This window comes from Marmota marmota, unplaced genomic scaffold (assembly GCF_001458135.2).
Source record: "Marmota marmota marmota unplaced genomic scaffold, marMar, whole genome shotgun sequence".
In the NCBI taxonomy this organism is placed as follows: Eukaryota; Metazoa; Chordata; class Mammalia; order Rodentia; family Sciuridae; genus Marmota; species Marmota marmota.
The window spans coordinates 15,822,698-15,846,578 of record NW_026000048.1 but is presented as its reverse complement, the minus strand read 5'-3'; the positions used below and the strand labels follow the sequence as shown (position 1 = coordinate 15,846,578).

General features: G+C 37.5%; 1 protein-coding gene across 4 annotated transcripts in view; it reads left to right on the top strand.

Annotated features, from left to right (window-relative positions):
- Positions 1 to 558: 558 nt before the first annotated feature.
- Armc3 (armadillo repeat containing 3) overlaps positions 559 to 23,881 on the top strand; it is a 101,103-nt gene continuing 77,780 nt past the window's right edge. Inside the window, exons 1-6 of one of the 4 annotated variants that reach the window (XM_048812711.1) lie at positions 559 to 810; positions 3,544 to 3,592; positions 12,133 to 12,250; positions 20,136 to 20,261; positions 22,871 to 22,939; positions 23,202 to 23,377. In XM_048812711.1, coding sequence (XP_048668668.1) covers positions 3,545 to 3,592; positions 12,133 to 12,250; positions 20,136 to 20,261; positions 22,871 to 22,939; positions 23,202 to 23,377 — 537 coding nt within the window. In that variant the 5' untranslated portion in view covers positions 559 to 810; position 3,544. The remainder of the gene's footprint in view (positions 811 to 3,543; positions 3,593 to 12,132; positions 12,251 to 20,135; positions 20,262 to 22,870; positions 22,940 to 23,201; positions 23,378 to 23,881) is intronic. The other 3 variants (XM_048812709.1, XM_015495252.2, XM_048812710.1) reach the window with 3 other exon arrangements.

Below are 23,881 nucleotides of genomic sequence, written 5' to 3'. Positions count from 1 at the left end.
AGTGGATGCTTAATAAATGAAATGATGAGGGAATAGAATGATCAAAAAATCAATAGGAGAAAAGTATGGAAAAACAGAAGGGAAGAGAAGTTTTGGCTGGGACTGGAGTGGTAGAGAATGCTTGGAATCTACAAGGTAGAACAGGAATGCAGCAGGCAACCTTATAGGGGGAAAGCTTTACCTGGGCGATTGGGAAGAACGACAGTAAGGGGAGAAAGGTGGGTAGGAGGAGGTTTTTAAGAGTCTGGTTCGTTCCGTGGGAGAGGATTGGATAGCTTCGTGCACAGAAAGTTGGCAATGAAGGTCCGCAGCCTCGTGAAGTCCCCTCAGAAGGTGGCGATTTGGTGTCTTTTGTACAGATTCCGACTGAGGCTTGAAGATGAGAGAATGCAATAGCATCTGCTTATAAGGCTCAGCAGCTTGCTCCCCATTTACAGTTTTTACCTGACTCAACAAGGAGAGAGGAGAATTCCCGTGGGTTTTTTTTTTTTTTCTTAACATTTTGAAAAGGTCTTTCAATTTTTTTTTTTAATTTGTTCTAATTAGTGCATTCCTGATTTTTACTCTGGCCCAAAACATGGACTCGCGGAACGGAGGACGCACTTGGCTCCTTGGCGACTGAAAGCTGCCCAGGGCTGGGCAAGGGGGGCAACTGGGAAGCACAGAGCTTGCTCCCTGGCGGAAGCGCGCAGGCGCAGAACGGAGTCACCTAGCAACCCAGGGACAACTGTGGACCCGGAGGTGCGCCTGTATCCGCAGGTGCGGTTTACTGGTTCTGAGCAAAGGCTGTTCGGCGGAACCTCCCTGCAGGTACACCTGCCTCTGGGGATTGGAGAGGCGCAGAGCAGAGCCCACTGCAAAACTTGGGGAAGGAGAAAGTGCCATTCGGATGGGAACTGCTGGGACAACTGAGGGAACACCTTAGAGGTGGTCGCTTCCCTGCAGTGTTAGAAGGGCTAAGGAAGGGTTTCCTAAGCGTCAAGCCCACCTCACCTTTAAAAGGTGACAAAATAGAGGTCCCCAGAGGGGATCTGAAGGTCTAAGATGACCAGAGAAGCGGGGCCCACTTGCTTTAGCGCCCCTCTCCTCTTTAAGTCTGGGCAAAACGAACCTCAGCCTTAGAAAAGATTTGAGATAGTAGGAGAAATACAAATGATCAATAAACTCATAAAAAGCAACGTGGCTCTAGAAGAGGCAGATTTAAAGCAGACTTGTTTTCCTACCCAATATCCAGAATTTGGTACCTTTTCACACAGTGATTTTGCTGCTGGGATTTGTCTTCAAGGAACAGTTGGAGATGTGGGTGGAAATTTTAAGAGATGTGCATTGCAGCTTTGTACATAATTTCAGAGGATTGAAAATAAGAGACTAGCTAGATAAATAATGGACTTTGAAATATTATTTCAATGGCATGCTACATGAATCTGTTGTAGATGATTTTAGTGATAAATAAAGACTAAAATTTCATGAACTTACCTGAAATTTAAGAATTTAATAGGAAAATGGTTCCAGGAATGGAAAGTGTAAATAGGGAATAGAAATCCAGTTAGAATCACGAGCTCACTATAGAAAACACAGAAAAAGAAACTATGTTGAAATAATACTAATCTCCCTGACTGTGTCTTAGGGTGGTTTTTATTTTATTCTTTGTCTCATTCTATGTTTTCCAAATTCTCTACAATGAAATGGATTAGAGATATCTCTTGTATAGTCCCATATCAGCTGTTTATTTCCCCACTAACTACCATACCCAATGTGGTATTAAAATACAGATGCTTCTAATTTCATATTATTGCCTAAAACTGGCTCTATCAAATGCAGTTATGTATGTTTAGGTTATTTTAGCTTCTGCTCTTTGTTATGCAATTGCTACAAATACTATTAGTATTATATGTTTCTGAGTGAAAACAATATGATTTAAAGCAACTTTATGCAGGTATAATTTAATTGCTTCTTGAATGTTATTCATAGGAATAATATTCTTTTATAAGCCAGAGGCTGCTATATTTTGGAATTATAAAGAGCTATTAATTCACTTTTTGTTCCTAGAGATTGATAGCTCTTCATTTGTCCATAATGGGAATAGTTCATGTGTCCACCTGAAATATTATAGGCACAAGGTCTAGGGCCAACATACTTTTCAAGCACCTAGAAAAGATATAGAGATTTGAAAAAAAAAATATTGGCTCTAATTTATGAAAAAAAAACTAAGAAACTAAATTTTTATTAATATTAAATTTTCATTACATCTAAAACCAATTTTCTCATTTTGCAAGAATTTCCACATATACATACTAATTGCTGAGTAATTTCAACAGCAAAATTTTTGATGAAAATTGCATTTAATGGAGGATGTGAGTTCACTTTGGTATTTTAAATACTGGATATAGTGTAAGGTAGCACATTACAAAATAAATCTTCCAGTCCCTCAAAGATCTTACACTTTATGTGACCTAAAGTTAGTGACCAGGAATAAACATCTTTCAGAGGTCTCTATGATAGTTACCATGAAAGTGTGGCTTTTTAAAATGTTTGATAAATTCTCCTCAGTGTTTCCAACACTAGAAGTTGCTATTGGCCTTTTATAAGCACTTTGAACTAACCTTGACACTGTAGATTCTCTCCAAGAATTTCCTGTTTCCCAAGGTTTCTTTTGGAGACTATGGAAATTTCTGTATAGCTAGTCCACACCATCCAAGACTGCCAACATAACCCAAAAACTCTCACTGAAGAAAACTAGGGAGATTGGGTCACTCTAATAGGCACCAACATCTTGGGAGGCTCTAAACCCAGTTGAGTTACACCTCTGTGGTGTGTTAACTGTATATGTATATTATTCTTTTGACTTTTTTCCACACAGCCTTGGGCATACAAGGGCAGGAAGAAAAGAGTCGTATAAGGAACAGCCCTAACTTCTTCAGATTCTCAATTATTTTTTAATTGAGCTACAGATTATATTAAACTTTTTATAATCTAGGAAAATAACACAAATGTTGATTCAGATGCAGTAGACCTTGTATACCATTCATGAAATCGTTATTCCCAAGAAAAGTAGAGCTAATCATTTTTATAGATATTGAATGCCTAATATATACTAGACATTGTTGTAGGTGCTTAGGAGAGATGAGAGCCAGAAAATAGACAAACATCCCTGCTTTGTAACAGTTTTTCCGATCTCAAAAGTAACTTGGATTTAGTCTCTCAAGCAGGTAAGCTATAAACATGGGAAAGCATTTTCTGTTATGTGAGCAGAAGTTATGTCACTAATATATTCACCTCCTATCTAACCTGGAAACCACAACTTATGCTCAACAATCTTAGCAATAAGTTCCTTTAAAATTGTAGTGTTTAGAATAGAGATACTGGTGACATGTTCATATGTGTGCAATAATTTCCTACAGGTATTGCGATTTCTTTTATTAGGTAACAATGTAAAGTAGAAAGTAAACCCCCTCCAAGAACATGGGTTACTGAGAGATTTGCACACATTCATAAAGCAGAAGTGTCACTTTATAAAGCATTTTTTTTTGCATCTTTTTCCAGGATGGGTAAAAAGATAAAAAAGGAAGTAGAACCTCCTCCTAAAGATGTGGTAAGTTTCTGATTTGAATACTAGTAGCTTTAACCACCAGTTTTAAAAATAAATTGTTCGGTTTGGCATGTACCAGTACATACATGAATACATGGTGGCAGAAGTCCAAAGTCTGACTAATGATAAGATTAGTCAGAGAAATCTAACATTAGATAAACAAACATCTACAACATTGTCATTATATAATTAGCACAATTAAGGAGTAATTGTTAGTTTTTCCAGTATGTGGATGGCATGTTTATAGCCTTGTTAATGAATAAATAGTTTTAATTCATTCTTTTAAATACTTCAGGGTTACATTTGCCAGTCTTTCATTAATGTGAATTACCCAAGTGAATTTTCGAAAATTCACTTTAGAAGTCATGCTATAGCTCTAAGACATGTGTAAAGGATTGTCTGTGGATAACCTTGGACATGAGAAGTCCTGTATTTTCTAGTTCTAACAAAAGAGTCTCCTGGAATAATTCCCCACCACAGTAGGCCCTTCTTTCTCTTAATAGCACAATTTTATTTGCTCCCTTTAATCAATTGCTAAAAGATTGTGTTAAAAACAGAAAGTGACCTTTGACAACTTTTGGTTTAGAAACATTTCAAAACAGATGTTTGTTGTGATTTTCTTCAGATGGGATCTGAATAGAAAAGAAATGAAGATAGTGCCCAGACTCGGAGACTTTTAAATTTTGCAAGAAACTTTGAGCTTCCTACAGAAACTTCCCCTCCAGAATGGAGCATTGTGGTTAAGACCAAAAGCTTTGTCCCAGCTTGGCCTCTCATGAGCTGTGTTATTTTGGCCACTTTGCCAAAATTGGCCAAGTTATTTCAGTATTTTCTTATCTCTTACATGAGAATTGTACTCTCAAACTCATTTGGATCGTTGTATGAATTAAACCAAAATGAATTACATAAAATTCTGGGTGCCTAGGAGCTAGCATTCAGTAAATAAGATCTATTATGGGAATCCCCTGGATTGTGCTTTATACACACACACACACACACACACACACACACACACACACACACACATACACATCTTTCAGAGGTCTCTATGATAGTTACCATGAAAGTGTGGCTTTTTAAAGTGTTTGATAAATTCTCCTCAGTGTTTCCAACACTAGAAGTTGCTATTGGCCTTTTATACACACACACAAACACACACACCCTATCAACATAGGTGTGATACTTCAACAGAGGAACAAAAACCATAGAAGCACCTGTCTGCTTCAGGCCAGGAAGCCTTTGCAGACGCGATCACTGTGGTCGCGTGATGTCATTTCATTCTGGCTGCTTTCCTTTGGACACACTCCTAAAACGTGGCAGATCCTATTTACTCCGTGCGTCCTAGGTTTGCATTACCCCGCTTTTTATTGCCAAATAGCATTATTGGCATCTTAGCAGAAAGTCGACTCAGGAACATAGCTCTTGGCAAGAAACACACTCTGATTAGAATAAACAATAGATAAATTTGTCTTAATACCCTTTCTATAATTTCATAATGTATTGCTGGGATTGTTCTTTCTACTCCAGTCTTTGGGGATACAGTGGAGGACTAAAGAAATTCAATCTTCCTTCCTGGGTTCCCAACATCCTTGAGGGTAGCCAAAGACACCTGTGACAATTACCAGTGGTCCCTGACTATTTATTGCCTGTTCCAACGGCTTTCCATCCTTCTCCTACTCTGACTTTGTGTTAACAAAGCTGAGAGAGTTGCATGAAAATATCTAATCCCTTTTCTTCCTTATAAATTCAAATACTTCAAAACAGGTATCCTAACCCAGAACTTGTTTCAAAGTCTGCCTCTTCACAGTCTATGAAAGTTCTGTTCTACAAACTGTAAATGAAAACCAGATTTAAAAGAGGAATATACAAATGCATAAGAAAATAAACTAATAAACTAACAAACTAATAAACTAATGGTAATCTGTTCACCATATATTTCCTGAGCATTGTTTCCAATGATTTTAACTTTTAATTAGCATTTTGTCTACTGCTTAAAATGGGTAATAGAGAGAACAAGGGTATTTGGAGATATGATTAGAACAAGACAGTTCCTTAGTTTTCATAATTTTCTCATTGTTCATAACATTCATTAATATACACATATGTGGTTTCTGGATCTACACTTCCTTCTCATGAAAGGGACACCAGCTAAGAAGTTGCCTAGATATGGAGAAGATACTGTTTGAATGACCAACACGGGACGTTCTGCCTTCCCAAATCACTTTCATGTTGGGCTGAAAGGTTGTTTGTGATGCTTTAATAAAAGAAAAGTTCCTGTGGAATGATTGCACAAAAGAATCCCTAATATAAAGGATTCTACAAAGCATTCTTTAGTATAAAGCAAGATATTCGGTGACTAAGAGCATAGATTCTGGAGTTACACTGCTTAAGTTTAATCCTCATTCCACCCACCTTCTTCCCACTTCGGGCAAGTTTCCTACCCTCTGTGTACCACAGTGAGGATGGAATGCTACCTACTTCATTGGACTACCCAGTGAAGATCAGATAAGAATAAGGTACTTAGAACAGTGCCTAACACTAGGTAAGAATTTAGCAAATGTTGTTGATAGTAAAGATGTAGTTGAGGGTGCTGTTCCTCATTCTGCAGAACAGACGAGTTTGTATCAACTGTCCAAGCAGGCAGGGATATCAGATGTGGGAAGCCAGTTGGCCATGAATGCTCCCAGGAGCCTGGTGTTCGGCCACCATGATTCATGGTCAGGCCTTTTTGAGTTTGCAAGGGTGGAAATTGTGTTCTCTCAATATTTCAGAGGTGACTGAGCATCAGTGAATAAACCTACAGTATCTTAAGTTCTCATTAGACTGACACCTGGCCCTAAAATCTTAAGGATTAAGGATCAAGTTACCTGAACATTTGTGTTAATGGATCAGCACTTTCTAGCATGGTGATTATCAAATCAAAGCAACAGAAAATAATAGAACATGTTCCCCCACTTGGGCTCTAAATCCATTTCCTGGTAAGAGTGGGTTGTCTCCTGGGGAATTGCTTTTCCCAGACCTTCATCATCAGTCTCAGAACTTAACCTTTAATCATTTGTCATAGGCTGATAGCACTGCCACTTTTTGTTTTTTAACAAAGGACCAAAGGGAGTTATTTTCTGATCTTTCTCCCTCATCACAGATAGACAAAAACACCATGAATTAATTAAAAAGAATCAACTCATAAATAACATACACATAAATAATAATACACATAAATGACATACACATGTGGTTCATTATCAGTTTGCTTTCTTTGCTCTAAAAGTTTGCTGCTTTTATTTAGGTTGTAAAGTAAACTAAAGGCAAATTCAGCTATATTTATTTTAACCATTGGATATTTTAGCAGATTGCTACCAATGTCTAGATTTCTCTACTAAAAGTTCATATTAGATGAGTGCAACTTACTTCCGGCTGTCTGTCTGGTTCTGTCCTAGGCAACTGGATCCTCATGATCTGAGACCACTGATGTGGTAAACACATTCCATTAAAAATCAAAAGAGCCTTTTATTTTCACATATTGCCACCATAAAAGTCACTCGACTCTCATGATCTATCTGTTTCCACTGAGCTCAACTTAATAGCTTTGTACTCTTTTCAGCCTTGGCTGTATGATACAGTAATCATTAGCTATATGTAGTTATTTTAATTTAAGTCTATAACAATTAAAATTAACAACCAAAAAGTGATTAAGAATTCAGTTCCTCAGTCTCATTGGCCACATTTAAATTGCTCAAGAGCCACACACGACCTGTGAATGGCATATTGAACAACACGAAATCGAAACATTTCCATCAGTGAAGTTTCATGGACACCATCATTCTTGACAAGTCTTATTTCTTTAACAGAGATATAAAATGTCTTTATGAGTCTCTGGCCTCTCCAACTGACGGGGCTTAAAATGCAAAGCTTAGCCAAAAATGCTTCCCCTTTCTTCGATTCTTTCTGTAAATAATTTTGTTTCGTCATTTATTTTGTACAGAGCGCGAAATTATAATTTCACAACAAGCTTGTTGGTGACTGCAGCTTCCTCATGGGAAAGCAGATGGGACGTGTAATTACAGCACAGTATTATTTATTTAGTCATGTGGCATTCTGTTATAGCTATCATTTTATTCTCAGTGCCTTTTTAAATAAAAAATTACTATAATGCTGTAGGCACCGTAGGAGAAACAAATGCCATGCCAAGTATCTCCATTCTCTGCCAAACACTGGTATTTCTTCTGCTTTGACAGCTCTTTGATTGTAATTCTCATGGTCTCTATCTTCCCTTTAAGCTTCTCATACCCTAAATTGCCTTCTTAATGATGTCCGGAAGATACGGCAAAATACTGGAGTGTTTTCTAAATCATTCAGACAGATTAAATGATATTTACTCTAGTTTTTGTTTAAATGTATTTTCATGTATTCTACTCCTTTAAGAACTGTAGTCACTCTATGCAGATCACAGCATGGCCATGCTTAATCATAGATTTAGTCACATGTTTATTTAAAAATATTAAAGTATTTTTAAATAGGCCCTAGGTCAAGGCAGACAACAGGCAGGCCTGCAGTGCCAAGTACTCAGGGAGCTAAGTCAGGAGGATTGCCTGAGTCGGAAAATTTAACACTATCCTAGGAGACATAGAAAAACCCCAACTCAAAAAGAATTCTTTTTTTTGAACAATTACTTGGGAGACTGAAACAGGAGGATCACAAGTTTCAGGCCAGCCTTGGCAACTTAGCAAGATCCTGTCTCGAAATGAAAAATTCTGTAGAAGCAGGGGATGTAATTGAGTGGTACAGTGCCCCTGGGTTCCATCTCTGGTACCACACAATAAGCAAACAAACAGACTTAGAAAGTGAAAGTTCTCAAATGGAAGGGAAATCTGTTCTGAATGCAGGGTCCAGTGACCAGCTGGAACATTGGGGAAGCTGCTCTGAGTAGGAAAGGCTGTCTAAGGAATTGGTGGACCATCAGGGAAATTTAGGAATAGGATGAAAATGGAGATCCTTTCCCCACAAAAATGCACTGCAAACCTCCTTTTGCACAGATGCAGTACAAAAAGAAGCCCATCAATGGCTCCATGAACTCAGATTTAGGTTTCCTGACAACAGATGGCAGTACCCAGTTAAAGCACTTTAAGACCACACGTATAAAAAGTTTCCAGGGGTCCTTTAATACATTCCTTCACAATCATGTGTTAAGTACTTCCATTTCTGCTGAGAGCCATAGCCAAGTAGGAATGACGCATGGCAATTTCCTTGTCAGCCTACCCAATGTTGCTTAGAGGGAGGACTCTCCATTGTGGAAATGGGCTTGCCTTGGACCCAGGTCATTTGCAGTGACATTGCATGAATGTTTGAGAAAGGTGACCCTGCTCAAGGACCAGGGTGGATCCGGGTTTAGGGTGGATCTGGGTTTAGGGTGGGTCCCTGCTGGGAATAGGGCGGTTCCAGGTTTAAGGTGGATCTTGCTGGGAATAGGGTGTATCCTGCTGCCTCAGGCGCCCGCTCCTTGAGTTCCTGTTGAGTTCTCCCGAGATTCAGAGAGTATTTGGTATGCAGAGCCTGGTGGAGTGTGTGGATTTTCCCCAGAACGTGCGTGTAGAGTGCTGGTGACAGTTCGGGAATAAAGAGTTGCTGTTTGAATGAATCTACAAGGGTTTTGTGGTGGCTCGGTTATTTTGTGCCCAGCCAGACTGCGGCAATATTCCAGTACTGTTCTTTGGTAATGCAGATAGATAAATACTAACATGGTCCTTTGCCTGAAGAAATTCCTTCACTAATTGGGCAAATATTGAGAGCATACCATTGCAAATGTTCTATATCTTGAGCATAAAGATGGAAACAAAACAAAGTTCAGCTCCAAGGCAACTGTATTCCAGTGAGAGAAGCAGTCACTTAACCATATAACTCAGGAAGTAATGATATCAATAAAGAAAAATAAAGTGGGATGTGAGATAGTGAGTGATGGGACTACTAGGAACAGGATCTAGGTCAGGCAAAGTTCCTAGTGGGGTCACATTTGAAAAAGACTTAAATGAAATGAGGGACTATGCTGTGCGCATATCTGAGAGGAGAACCATAGCCAGAAAACAATAACCAAAGCTTTACATGTGCTTAAGGAATGCCAAGGAAGTTGGGGTAGCTGGAGATTAGTAATCAAGGAGTAGGAGCTGGGCCACAAAGATGGTGGGAGCTGAGTGATCACAAAGAGCCTTTTAGGAAGATGAATTTTTTTTTCTAATGTACAAAAAGTAGAATTCACTGGAAAGTTTCAAGGAGAAGAGTAGTGATGTCTGGTTTATTTTTAAAACAAAAAAGAATATCAATCTATCTACATTGTGGAAGAAGGGTGAAAACCAGAAGGCCTATCTGGAGCCCATTTCCAAAGCACCATTAAGATATCTTGGCAGGGGCTGGGGATGTGGCTCAAGCGGTAGCGCGCTCGCCTGGCATGCGTGCGGCCCGGGTTCGATCCTCAGCACCACATACAAACAAAGATGTTGTGTCTGCCGAAAACTAAACAATAAACATTAAAAAATTCTCTCTCTCTCTCTCTCTCCCCCTCCCTCTCCTCTCTCTCTTTAAAAAAAAAAAAAGATATCTTGGCAGTCAGGACCAAGAGATGACAGTGAAGGAGGAGAGAAGTGAGGATATATACTGAAAGTGATGCTGAGAGGATTTACTGATAGATTATACCCATAGTGTGGGAAGGAGAGGAGTTGAATGATTTTTCAAGATTTGGGGCCTTGGCAACTGAGTGGATGATGATACAACATACTAAATAGACAAGAAGTCCAAGAAGCAATGCAGTTGGTATTATGTGCTGTTACAGAGAAGTTCAGAAGAATGTAGCTGTGATAAAATAAAAAGAAAGTTCAAGGATTTTTCACATCCAAACCATAATGAAGAAAAACAATCAACATTTGTCCAGAAAACTGCAGGCTTGACAATGAAATAAACCATAATCTTCTGTAGTCTTAAATATTCTTTTAATCCTTTAGAAATGAAATTAAACTATCAAGAAGTGGTAGGTGACATAGTGATCACTAATGGTGTCCCCAGAGAGAGCTATATAGGTGATTCAATAAGGGGGAAAGTCAGATTGGATTGGGCAGCCAGGTGTGAGAGTGAAAAAATGGAGAAAAATACATAGTTTGTAAGGTTTTTGGCTGTGAAAGGGAAGGAAAAGTAGGATGGTATATGGAGGATGATTCATATATAAGGAAAGTTTGTTTTTGTTGTAATAAGAGCTTTGAGAAATTAAGAGTTCTGAAAGACTAAGGTGGCTGCAGTTTGCAGGACAGGGTACCATAAAGGAGGGAAGAACATAGAGAAATATCTCCTGAAATCTGGTTAATGGTCCTCGTGGGTCTTTGAATTTTAAGCTTTACAAGGGGGAACTACACATGGCAAGGAACATGCACAAACAACTACCAGGAAGCTGTCAACTGAATAATTTTTAAAGTTCAGACAGGTCCAGGAAACAATGCAATTTTGACCAGAAAGAGTAAAAAGCCTTATTGAACACTTGAGGCATCATCAGATAGAGTCTCAAAGAGGATCATGCCTTAGTAGTAGCATGACTAAACTAGTTCTATAGTAAAAGGCTCCATAGGGCTTCCATAATAAAGCTAAAAACAGGCCTTAAATAGATCTAGCTGATCCATAGAACAAAATTCAATATATTTTAAGAGATGATTCCTCTCTCCTTGCTACCATAAAAAAAAAAATCTATACACTCAACTACATAACTTTCACAATGTAAGTTTCCAACAGAAAATGATTAGATATGCAAAAAAGGAAAATATGACCCATAACCAGTAAAACAGTCAATCAATAAGCCACTAGAGGAGATAAAATAGGACACTAAATATATGTGTGTGTGTGTGTGTGTGTGTGTGTGTGTATTATTCAAGAGAAGAAAGGAACAGAGGAACAGGAAACAAATGGGGCAAAGTGAAAACAAATAGCAAGATGATCAATTAAAGTTCAACTATATCAATAATTATACTAAATATAAATGACCTAATATTCCAATAAAAAGTGAGAGATTGTCAAATGAGTAAAAAGCAAGACCTGGGAAACTCCTTTAAACATAAAGATGCATATAGATTAAAATTTAAAGCATAGAAAAAGAAGCATACATGCTTCCCTATATTCCCTAATTATAAGGAATCTAGGGTGACTGTGTTACCATCAGACAACAATTGCAGGACAAAGAATATTACCAAAGAAAAAGATGAAAATATTATAATGATAAAATTTTTATTTAATTAACTGATTAGCTTATTATTTATTTATTTTTGGTACTGGGTATTGAACCCAGGGGTGATTAACCACTGAGCCACATTCCCAGCCCTTTTTATTTTTTATTTGAGACAAGGTCTCGCTAAGTTTTGTAGGGTCTTGCTAAATTGCTGAGGCTGGCTTTGAATTTATAATCCTCCTGTCTCAGCCTCCTAAGCTCCTGGGATTACAGGTATATGCCAGCAGCCCTGCTTATGTGATTTTTAAAGCTCATATGTGAACCTGATATTTTTCTCTTTGCATTTCAGTTTGATCCATTAACAATCGAAAGCAAAAAAGCAGCAACCGTGGTGTTAATGCTTAATTCTCCTGAAGAAGAAATTTTGGCTAAAGCATGTGAAGCCATTTATAAATTTGCTTTAAAAGGTTTGGATTTTTTCAGTTTATCTTTCTACTTCATTAGTTACTTAAAATATTTACTACATAATGGGCACTTTTCTCCCTAATCGTTCACTTCCCTTCCTATTAGATGAATTCTTCCTGACAGCTGGAATCTCATTTAATGTACCCCTGAAAGCAGTGTTTCTCCCTAAGTGCCTACCATAATTCTAAGGGGTAAGTTAGTCACTGGATAGAATAGTCATTTGGAAGGTTTTATTGTTGTTTTAAAACTTGTAAAGTCCGGAGAATTAAGGAAATTGAAAAAAAAAATTGCAAAAATGCCACAGTACTTAACAGAGCCCTAGTGGTTAGAGCTGGAAAATAAAATAGTGTTGGATTATAACCCAAAGTAAAATAAAATGAACATCCCTAAGTCCATACTGATATACATAAGTGATTAAATGGATGGATAAATAAAGGAAGGAAGGAAGGAAGTAAAAACAAATCTCCCATGAAGAAGAATTCCAAGAGCTTACATGGATACTCTGCCCTCAAATAGGTGAAATATAATTTTCCACTTTTGATGGTTTGGTCACACATAGTGACTTCTTCCCAAATAGTGTCATGTAGAAACAGAGAAAAAAGAACAAATTTACAACAAAGAAACCTGACAAACACTATCCCAGCTAAGTGATCAAAATCTATATCAATAGTGATGTCAGGTTGACAGCATGCACGGTTGGTATCACGCGATGAAAGTGGCCTCTTCTCTTTATGGTATTTCTCCCTAAAACCCATAAACTCAGTCTAATCATGATTTTAAAAAATCAGACAAGGGCTGGGTCTGGTCCTCAGTGGTAGCACTGGGTTCAATTCTCAGCACCACATATAAATATATAAAATAATAAAGGTCTATCAACAACTAAAAAAATATTGAAAAAAAAATAAGACCAATCCCAATTCAGGGATATTCTACAAAATACTAACCAGTACTTCTCAAAATGGTCATGGCCATTGAAAACAGGAAAGTCTGAGAACCTCTCACAGCCAAGAGGAGCCAAGGAGACCTGGTCACTAACTGTCATGCAGAAATTCAATAAGATTCTGAAACAGAAGAAAGATATTAGGTTAAAAACCAAGGAAACCAAAGTCAGGCATGGTGACACACTCCTGCAATCCCAGCAATTCGGGAGGCTGAGGCAGGTGGATTGCAAATTAGAGGCCAGTCTGGGCCATTTAGTGACACCCTGTCTCAAAAAATATAGAAGGCTGGGGATATAATTCAGTGTTAGAGTACTCATGGGTTTAAGCCCTAGTGCTGCAAAATAATAATATTTTTTTTTAAGTTAGAAGGGGTTGGGGATGTAGCTCAGTGGTAGAGCACTTGTCTAGCATGTGTGAGGTCCGGGGTTCAATCCCCAGTAGTGTTAAAAAAAAATCACAAAACACCACCACCAACAACAACAACAAAATAAAGGAAACCCTCAAAGCCTATGGGGATATTAGTAATAGTGTAGCAATATTGGTTCATTAATTGTAAGAAGCATACCATCATACTAACATCAAATGTTAATAAAAGAGGAAGTGGGTCTATGATATGTGGAAGCTCTCTGTACCATCTTTGCAATTTTTCTGTAAAGCTAAATTATTGTAAAAAAATAAAGTTCATTTTAAAATTATAAAGACCAAAAATCAGACTCTATCAAAGGATCTATTCATAGAGGATTTATAAATATACAAAATAGTTATATTTTAGTTAATTCCAAATGATGATAAAAATTGGACTTTTATTAAATTATATGACATTTCAATTGAGAATATTTGAAGAGTTTAGCATAGCTTGGTATTTTCAACAAAACATTTCAAATCAAGATGAGAACAATTTGATTTTAAAGAAATGATGCTTTAAACACTGGGGATTTGGATAAAAGAACAACAAATTGCTCAGTTAGCAAGTTGCATAGTACTCACCTTGCTTTGTGATGACAGAGAATCCAGACAAAACCCAGGGTGGTTGTGGAAGGTATGGTTTGTGGGTAGGTTGTATAGAATTGAGTTCAAACTTCAAGGAGTTATTGGACTACGTGTCTATGGCAGGGTGCATCCCACTCAGCCTTAGAATCATTTTAGGTCTTCTGGCTAATTAGGTCACATGTACCTAATTATATTATATCACTTTTTGTATCATATGTGGTAAAAAAAAAAAAAAGGCATGTATTTCGTGTGAAATCAATACAAAAATATCTGGTCTGTTACTTCATTCTGGCAGTATTTTCTGAAAAAAAATATTTAAGAAAAGTGATGGGATTTTTCCTTCTGGCCAAGATGGAGTAAAGGACCAAATTTATCTATCCTACTGCATGTGGAACAACCAAGAAAACAGACAAAATGTATCAGTTGGCAAGACATTGACCATCAGACAAGGGCAGTAACCACTGAGGGACGGGAAGCACAGGAAATATGTCCTATGATTGCCCCAACTTGTTGACTTCAGAGTTTCCTGGCCACAGAACAGAAAGGGTAAACCTGGTGGACTCTGAGTTGAGAAGTCACCTAAGAGTCCAGGGAGACAAAGGCACCCAGAATTTTCTGGACCAAGTAGCAGAGAAGTGAGTTGCACAAAGAAAGAACGCAGGAGGCCTGTTAACTACTATTCAAGTACTCATGGAGTACTGACTGAGCAATGTGTGTGTTTGTGAGGGAACTACTTACTTAGAGACTCCCAAAACTATGGAAGTAACAGGGGCCTGGTGTTCACACAGGCTAGAGTACCTATTCCCATCAGCCAGACTGAAAAACCTCAAGATTCATGGAGCATTATGTAGAATATACAGAGTCACACCTTAGTAGGTGAAACAACTAGTCCTACATTGAGAACTGTTCTGTTAACCACCTAACAAATGTTAAAAGCAAGACCTGAAAGGATTAAACTGCTTATGAGTAACTTAATTGTGCTCCCAAATTTCAAGAACACAGAAGTATTCATTGCTTAACAAAATAGAATTCAATGCACTAATTAAAAAAAAAAAAAACACCAGGCATGAAAAGAAACAGAAAAAAATTATAATAAGGATATAAATCAAGCAGTAAATAAAAACTGACTCATATTAGAATTAGCAGAGAAAACATTAAAAGATTAATTACATTTCTATTCCATATGTTGAGAGTAAGTAGAAACATGGAACATATAAAACAGATCCAAATATAACTTGAAGAGATGAAAACTTCCGTGTCCAAGATAAAAATACATGGCTTAGATTAACTGCAGATTAGACATTGCAGAAGAAAATGTTTTTTAATCTAAAGACAGAAAACCTAGGCAAAATAAGGCACAATGAGAAAAGATATTTTAAAAAGATGAACAGAGATCCATTTAGCTATGAGAAAAATTCAGGGGCCCAATATGTGTGTAACTGGAGTGTGAGAAAAAGAGAGATGAGGACAGAAAGAATAATTGAAAAAATAATAGCCAACATGTCCCCAAATCTGATGAAAACTTGAGGTCTAAAGATTGAAGATGCTCATCAAACCACAAGTACAAAGAATATGAAATAAACCAAACCAAGGTTCATCACAAAACTAATCACTTAAAACTGTCATGTACATCCAGGAGATCGAGGTCCTAATTAGAATAAGATATATTTTGTGCTCATATAGATTCTACTGTCACGTATAACTCAAAGGAACAAATGAAAATAAAATAAGAACAAAAAAACAGGATGAAGACAAAATTCTTAAAAGCAGCCAGTGGGAATATAGGGTGTGCTATACTTAGAAGGACAAAGATAAAGATGACAGCATTTAACAAAAAATCAGTTAGAATGATTTATTATCAGCAACAACACAAGCAAAAAGTCAGTGGACTGACAAATTAAAGTACTGAAAGAAAAATAAAAACTTTCCATCTACAATTTTATAATCACAAAAATATTCCTTACAAACAAAAGTGAAATAAAGTCTTTTCCTAAAAATACAAAATCTGAAATAATTGATTACCTGCAGACCCACACTACTAATTATGTAAAAGAAGGCCTTTGGCAGAGGGAGGTGACACCACCAGAAGTGGTGTCAACCGAAGACTGTTTCTGATCATTTCTATCCCTTTAAAAGCAAATTTTTACTTTAAACAAAAATAATAAACATACATTGTGCAATCTGGAACATATATGGAAGTAAAATAACGTGGCAACAGCAGCACTCAGGTAAAAAGGAAAAACAATGGAAGTACACTCAGACAGAGTTCTAGTACTAGACGTGAAGTGCAATCCAACTGGAGAGTGGATGTCAATATACTACACCCTGCCAATGAAATTACAAACAAAACAAATATATATATCAAATAAGTCAAAAAAAGAAGTAAAATAAAGGAAGAAATAACACTCAAATCTGTATAAAAGAAAGCAGAAATGAAGAAAAAGAAAACAAGGACTAATGGGGCATATGAAAAATAAATAACAAGATGGTAGGCTGTACTGATAATCAGATAAAATGTAAATGGTCTCTGCTTTCCAATTCACCTGGAGATATTGTTGTATTGGATAAAAAAAGACCAAACTACATGATGCCTTCCAAAAAAAATATATACCTAGAATATAAAGACACAAATAAAAGGATGAGGAAAGATATCACATACAAGTCCTAGCCAAAACAAACCTAAGTGGGTATGTTAACATCAGGAAAGCAAACAGAGAAAAGAGGCATCCATAGATAAGTCCTTTTATAATAATAAAGAGGTCAGTTAATCAAAAGACTGAAAAATTATAAACTGTTAAGTAGAACATATAGTTAGAGGATAGATTAATGGAAATTAATTTGTGTGATTATGGAAGCCCAAGGTCCTGCGGCCATCTGTAAGCTGGAGAACCAAAAGAGCCATTGCTTCCAGTCAGTCGGAGATCAAAGGCCTGAGAACCAAGCCAGCTAGGATAAGGTCCTGGAGCCTGAAGGCCCAAGAACTAGGAGCTCTGATCTCCAAAGTTAGGAGCAGATGGATGTTCCAACTCAAGAAGAGGGAGAGAATTTTTGCCTTCCTCCACTTTTCTGATCCATTTGGATCTTCAATAATTTGGATGTTGCCTGACCACATTGGTGAGGGTAGAGCTTTCTTACTCAGTCTACTAATTCAAATGCTGTCTCTTCCAGAAGCACCTTCACAGACATACCCAGAAATAATGTTTCATCGCTTGTCTGAGCATCTTTTAGCCTAGTCAAGCTGACACATAAAATTAATTATCACATATGTAGAGCTTTCTATTGAATCTCTGAAAAGCCCTTAGAATTTGTAAGTGAGCAAGGTTGTAGTAGGCAAAATCAATATACTTAATTGCACTTCTACAAATGAGCAATAAACAATCAGAAATCAGTGTTACAAAATGCTGTTTAGCACAGCACCAAAAATTATGAAATACCCAGGAATACATTGACCAAAAGATAGGAAAGACCCATATGAAATATTACTATGAAATATTGCTGGAAGAAACTAAAGAAGATTCAAATGAATTGTAAAGATGTCCTGGGTTCATGGAGTGAAAGATCTCAATTGTTAAGATGTTGTTTTTCTACAAGTTGATCGTTGATCCATGCAATTTTATCAAAATCTCACCAGTCTTTATTTCTTAACAGAAATAGAATTTTAGATTTCTAAAATTCATATGTACATGCATAGGACCTAAAAAGTCAAAACAACTTTAAGAACAAAGTTGGAGGGCTCACACTATCTGATTTAAGACTATTGTAAAGCTGCAGTAATTAAGACAGTGTTATCATCGTAAAGATAAACAGATCAATGGAACATAATAGAAGGTACAGAAATAGACTTGCATATATATGGACAAATTTGTCAACAAAGATACAAAGGCAATTCAGTGAAGATAGTCTTTTCCATAAGTGTTGAGGGCCACAGCCGAGTCGGAATGACACATGACATTTTTGCCAGAAGTAGTGGTTGAGAGGTGACCCCAGCGAGCCGTTAAGATGATGAGTTCTCGCAGAGTTCCCTTAGCATTCCGGTTGAGCTCTTGTGGGGATTCCTGAAGAGTTCGCGTTGGTTGGTGAAGTTCCGGTGGTGGGAGTTCCGGTTGGTGTGTGGTGTGTTCCTGAAGGAGCCGAGTGGGTGGTGTTCGGGAGAGTTCCCGGGGAGCGTGTTGGTGGAGTTCAGAAATAAAGTTTGTTCCTGCTTGAGTGGCTCGTGATTTGTGCCCAGCCAGACTACGGCACATAAGTAGTTGTGCAACATTGAAAACTTCTAGGCTAAAACATGATCTTTAAGAACATCATACTCCAGATAAATCATACTCCATTAAATTCATTCTGAACACACACTTGACCAAAAATGAGATATGGATGGCAAATAAGCATAGAACAATGTTCCACATCACAAGTTATTAGGGAATTTCAAATTAAAACAAACGAAATACCACCATTGTTTTAGTCAGCCTTTTTGTCACTGTGACCAAAAGACCTGACAAGAACAATGTAGAGGAGTAAAAGTTTTGGAGGGGCTCCTAGTTTCAGAAGGCTCAGTCCATAAATGGCTGAGTCCATAACTTTGGACCCAGAATGAGGCAGAATATTATGGTGGAAGAGTGTGGTGGAGGAAAGAACTTCAAAAACATGGCAATCAGGAAGCAGAGAAAGCTCTACTTGCCAGGGACAAAATATATATCCCAAAGGCATTCCCCCAGTGACTGTAACTCCTCTAGCCACATCCTAAATGCCTACAGTTAACTCCTGGCTAATCCATTTCAGTGGATTAAGCCAACCATTTGGCTTCAACTCTCCTAATCTAATTTTTTCACCTCTGTATGTTCTTGCATCATTTCACACATGAACTATTATGTTCAGACACTTCATATCTGAATATAATAACTACATATCTATTAGATGGCTAAAATTCTTAACAGCGACACCATCAAATGCTGTCAAAGATGTGGAGCAAAGGAAAGTCTCATTCATAGTTGGTGAGAATGCAAAATGGTATGGCCATTTTGGAAGACAATCTGGCAGTCTTAAGAGAAGTAAACAATCTTTCCGTATGACATAGCAAATTCCCTGTAAGTTAAAGTGACTATTACACTCAGGAGTTCATAATGGAAATGAAAGATATATTTTCAAAACTCGTGAAATTGAAAAGCTGAAATTAATCAAGACCTAAACATTATTCCAAACTTTACAGCACGATATACCACTTAGAGAGGTATGGATAAAGTGCTTCTGAAACTAGTCTAGACTCTGGCCTTACTGGACTTCTGCTTCTGGGGCTTCTTGCCACACCTAGATTCCCCAGTGATCCTGGGCTGAGCTCGAATCCCAGTGGACCTGGTGGCTCATCTCTACATGCATGTTGGCTGCAGGCTCGTCTTCCATGATAAAAGGAGCTATGCCTCCATTTAGTGATACATTAGTTCCCCTTGATCATCACACATACTTTAAGTAGGGACTATCCATGCTAATGAATTGCTTTATAATGAACTATTCATGTGTGTATGGAATACTATTATGTGACCAACACTGTGCGGCACACCAAGGATACAGCAAGGGTGCTTGTCCTGGAAATTTAAGTTATCAAATGGAGTGAGCAAGCAAAACACAGAGGTTGTTAAGTGGTTTGATGAAAATAAAACAGGATAAAGAAACATAAGGAAGACTTGGGCATGGTGACATTAGATAGGGTGATGAGGTCCCTCTGTGTTGGTGCAGTGTAGCCTCTGAACTCAAAAGGAGATGAAGACAGCTCTGTAAACATCAGGGAGAGGAGAGAGTAGCAACATCCAAGGTAACTGACCTATGAGTTTATTCTGAGAGAAATATGAGCAGAAGCAAAAAGGTATGAGAGAGGCACGTGGCAAAAAGGAAATTGCAATGATACAAAGAAGAGTGTTAATGAGACTGATGATCTCAATGTGTGATTTCATTTTACCTGTGATGTCAGGAGAGGAAAATAAAGCAACTCTCCTTGAACTCGGAGCTGTGGAACCTTTAACCAAGCTTCTTACTCATGAAGACAAAATTGTAAGAAGAAATGCTACTATGATATTTGGAATCCTGGCTTCTAACAGTAAGTACCAACTTTTTTAAAAAACAACAGTGAATATCGACTTTTAAAAAATAAACAATCTCATGTAGTGTAACAATACACTTAAATTTCTTCTTTTAAATTTAAGAGATTTGCTTTGCTTGTGTTTAACCTGACTTCAGTGTTAACAAAATAGCTACATCAGTACAATGCAACAAATGGATGATTCATATTTTAAGGGATATTTTTAAAAAATAAAAATAGGTGCAGATATACACATACTAAAGCTTCTCTGAAAACTGATGATACAGTGTATCCCAGTCTTACAAGTAGGAGGAGTAATCATTACCTTTTAAAACAAAAATGGATTTTTCTTAAGTTAGTGTAATGTCATTTGCTGCCTACATGTAAATTATACTTCATCTATATTTCATGGTGGATAAAGCCTAGAGTAAAGAGTTTTGATGAATTGATTTTTAAAACTGCAAACTATTATCTCAGGGATTGGCTGTATCACAATTCTGTATCATATTGTTGCCAAAAATTCAGATGCGGACATTTATTCTTCAGTCAAATCTAATACTTGCTTGAAATATTTTTATGTATTTGATAGTGTGGTATAATAACATTAGTTAAAATATGCTGTTATGTCTATTAGAATATTGATTTGGCCCAAAACCAAGCCAATAAAGGAAGTCATGGCTTGACTTATGAACAGTGCAAGTCATTTTCCTATGCTATCAGGGTAGTTTTTGAGCCAGCCAGACCACAAAAGCTTTGTAACTGACAAAAAACTTAAAGGACATTCTTAATGGAGACTGAATTCTGCCATGAAGTTCAGGCGGCTGGAAATAAACTCTGACGATGGAACATAGCTCAAATCACAATAGTTTCCCAGTCTCACCAGGGTCTCAGCAGAACAGGAGCACAGATTCCTTCCCCTCCTTCCCGTATTCCCATCTTCCATTTTCTCTGGATGCTGTTCGATGACAGGGTGGTATCCTGGTCCCGTGTGCCCAGCAGGGGCTGTGGCATCAGTGTTCCCAGAGACCGTTATAAGTGAGGGATGGAAAGAGGAGAGGAAGGGGGTATTCTGAGTGTCGTTACAATCTCAGGTACAAAGACTGCCTGGAGAGCTCCTGCCGTTCTGGAAACAGGCAGGATTCTGCTGAGGTCCCCGGTGTAGGCAGCACCATCAGGAGCCATGACAGGGGTAATGCTGTAAGGCAGGGGCTCTGAGAGCATTTCCACAGATGGCAGCAGAATGAAGAAGTTTGTGGGGGATGGACACCCTACCAACTCTTACATGGCACTGGCGATGCGCCAGGAACTGTTCTAAGTCGAGTCATTTATTCCTCAGGAGCAGCTCTGCAAGGTAGGCACGACTCTTATGCCAACTACATGAGTCAACTGAGGTGACGAGAAATGAATAACAGAGTAATCATTTGTATGGAGCCTTTAAATGGATCTCACGGATGAGCTGTATCATAATTGTGCACAGTGCCATGTTAAATGTATAACTGAAAGCAGAGAGAACATATAACCAGAAAAGGGAGAGGGGCATCACTGCATCTCTCTTGCAGCATCAGGTGACACACACCTTGGTTTGCCAAACAAGGTCTTTACACACCTCAGAATTTGAGGAACAAGGGTATTTGTTATACACCTATTGTATATACCTATTGTATAACAACACTCACCTTGGGTGGTGGAGTTCACTCCATTCAGTGTACCTGAGGGTCTGAGTATTATGCCAAGGCACAATGAGGTCCTCCACCTTGGGACAGCACACTTCCTAGAAGAGTGATTATTTTTTGGTAGTTCAAGTCTATTCACCTCCATATGTCTAGCTGTGATTTTGCCTGATCTCCTTTAGCCACTTCCAACAGAAACAGAGAAAGCAGAAGTTTTGAATAAAAGACATAGTCCTGAATTCCTCAGGAAATGATGTCCAGTAAAAGCCAAGTGTATTCAGCAGGTAATAAGAAAGAATTCATGCAGACACCATCTACTTTGGTTGCTGCAAAGTGAACTTTCCCAAAATTCTCATGATGCTGATTTTGGCTTACAGATGAAGATAAGTGAGCAAGAAGATCAATTGTAAAACTAAAGGATCAGAGATACCTTATTCCTCAGAAAAGTGAACTTTAAAACAGCCAATATACTTATCTTTAAGCATTTTGGGCATTTTCATTAAATGGAATGTAAGCAATCAAGACGTATTAACTGAAATAGGTTAGGATAATTCTTCTTTGCATTCTATGTAAGCTTTATTAAAATCAAAAAATTTAAATACCCTTCCAGCAAAAGAAAAAGAAAAAATAATTACTATTGTATAATAAAAGTGTAGGGCACAATAACCCAATTCTACTGATATGTGCTCTAGGCACATTTGGCACTTTCACAGTTATCACTTGTGGTGTTTGGAAGGTAGGTAGCCCAGTGGTCAAGGGATATAGGGGAGAATTCCTATAGGTCAGCCCAACCTGGACTTGCAACCTAGCCCTGCCACTTACTTGTGTAATTTTTGGACCTCAATTCCCTTGTCTGTAAAATTAGATAATAATCATATCTATCTCTTAAGGGACTGTTCAATAGACATTGCCATTATTATTTTAATAAAAATGGATGTTCTGTTTCTTCCTTTGTAGGTGATGTTAAAAAATTGTTAAGGGAGTTAGATGTCATGAGTTCTGTTATTGCCCAGCTCTCTCCAGAAGGTAACTTTGTATTCTACATTTACTTCAAAAATGGAACTGGTTTCTTTTTAAATTTTATGAAATTGCCTATTGTAAATAGTTCACATTGAACAATCACTTATGAGTTGTCATTAAAATCTTGAAAACCACAGCTTAATTTTGAGTTTTATGGAAAAGGTGGGCTCTAAGTAAGATTTGTGGAGCTCTTGTTTTCAAAGCATATGTTAAAATATGGGTTGAATAAGCATTTAACATACTTTTCTTATTTATTTTTGATATACAGAAGAAGTAGTTATCCATGAGTTTGCTAGTCTTTGTCTGGCAAACATGTCTGTCGAGTATACAGGTAAAGTACAAATATTTGAACATGGTGGGTTGGAGCCACTCATCAGACTACTGAGCAGCCCAGACCCTGATGTGAAGAAGAATTCTATTGAATGCATTTACAATTTGGTTCAGGTAAGATTAACTTCTAAAAAGTGTTAAAAGTGTTTTGATGGTTAGGGTTCTAGGCCCGTGGTAGAGAGATTTCCTAACATGCATAAGGCTCTGGGTTTGTGTCCCAGAGCAAACCTTTTTCTGAGAAAAGAAAAAACATTTTGACAGAAACTATTACAGGATTTGTTTTCCAATTTTAAAAAGTTTTTTTTTTTTTAATAAAAAACTCACCAGGTTTGCATTATCAGTTCTTCTGGATACATTTAGTATTTATCACTCAAAAAATAACATAAATTTAGTGTAGATATATTTTCACATTTTACAAGTAATTGCCTCCTGTGAAAGCATATTTTAGAAATATATTTCTGGTTTTTAAAATATTTTTTAGTGTTGGCGGACCTTTTTTTTATTCATTTATTTATATGTGGTGCTGAGCATTGAACCCAGTGCCTCACACATGTGAGGCAAGGACTCTACCATTGAACCACAACCCCAGCCCCATATATTTCTGTTTTAAAAGAATAG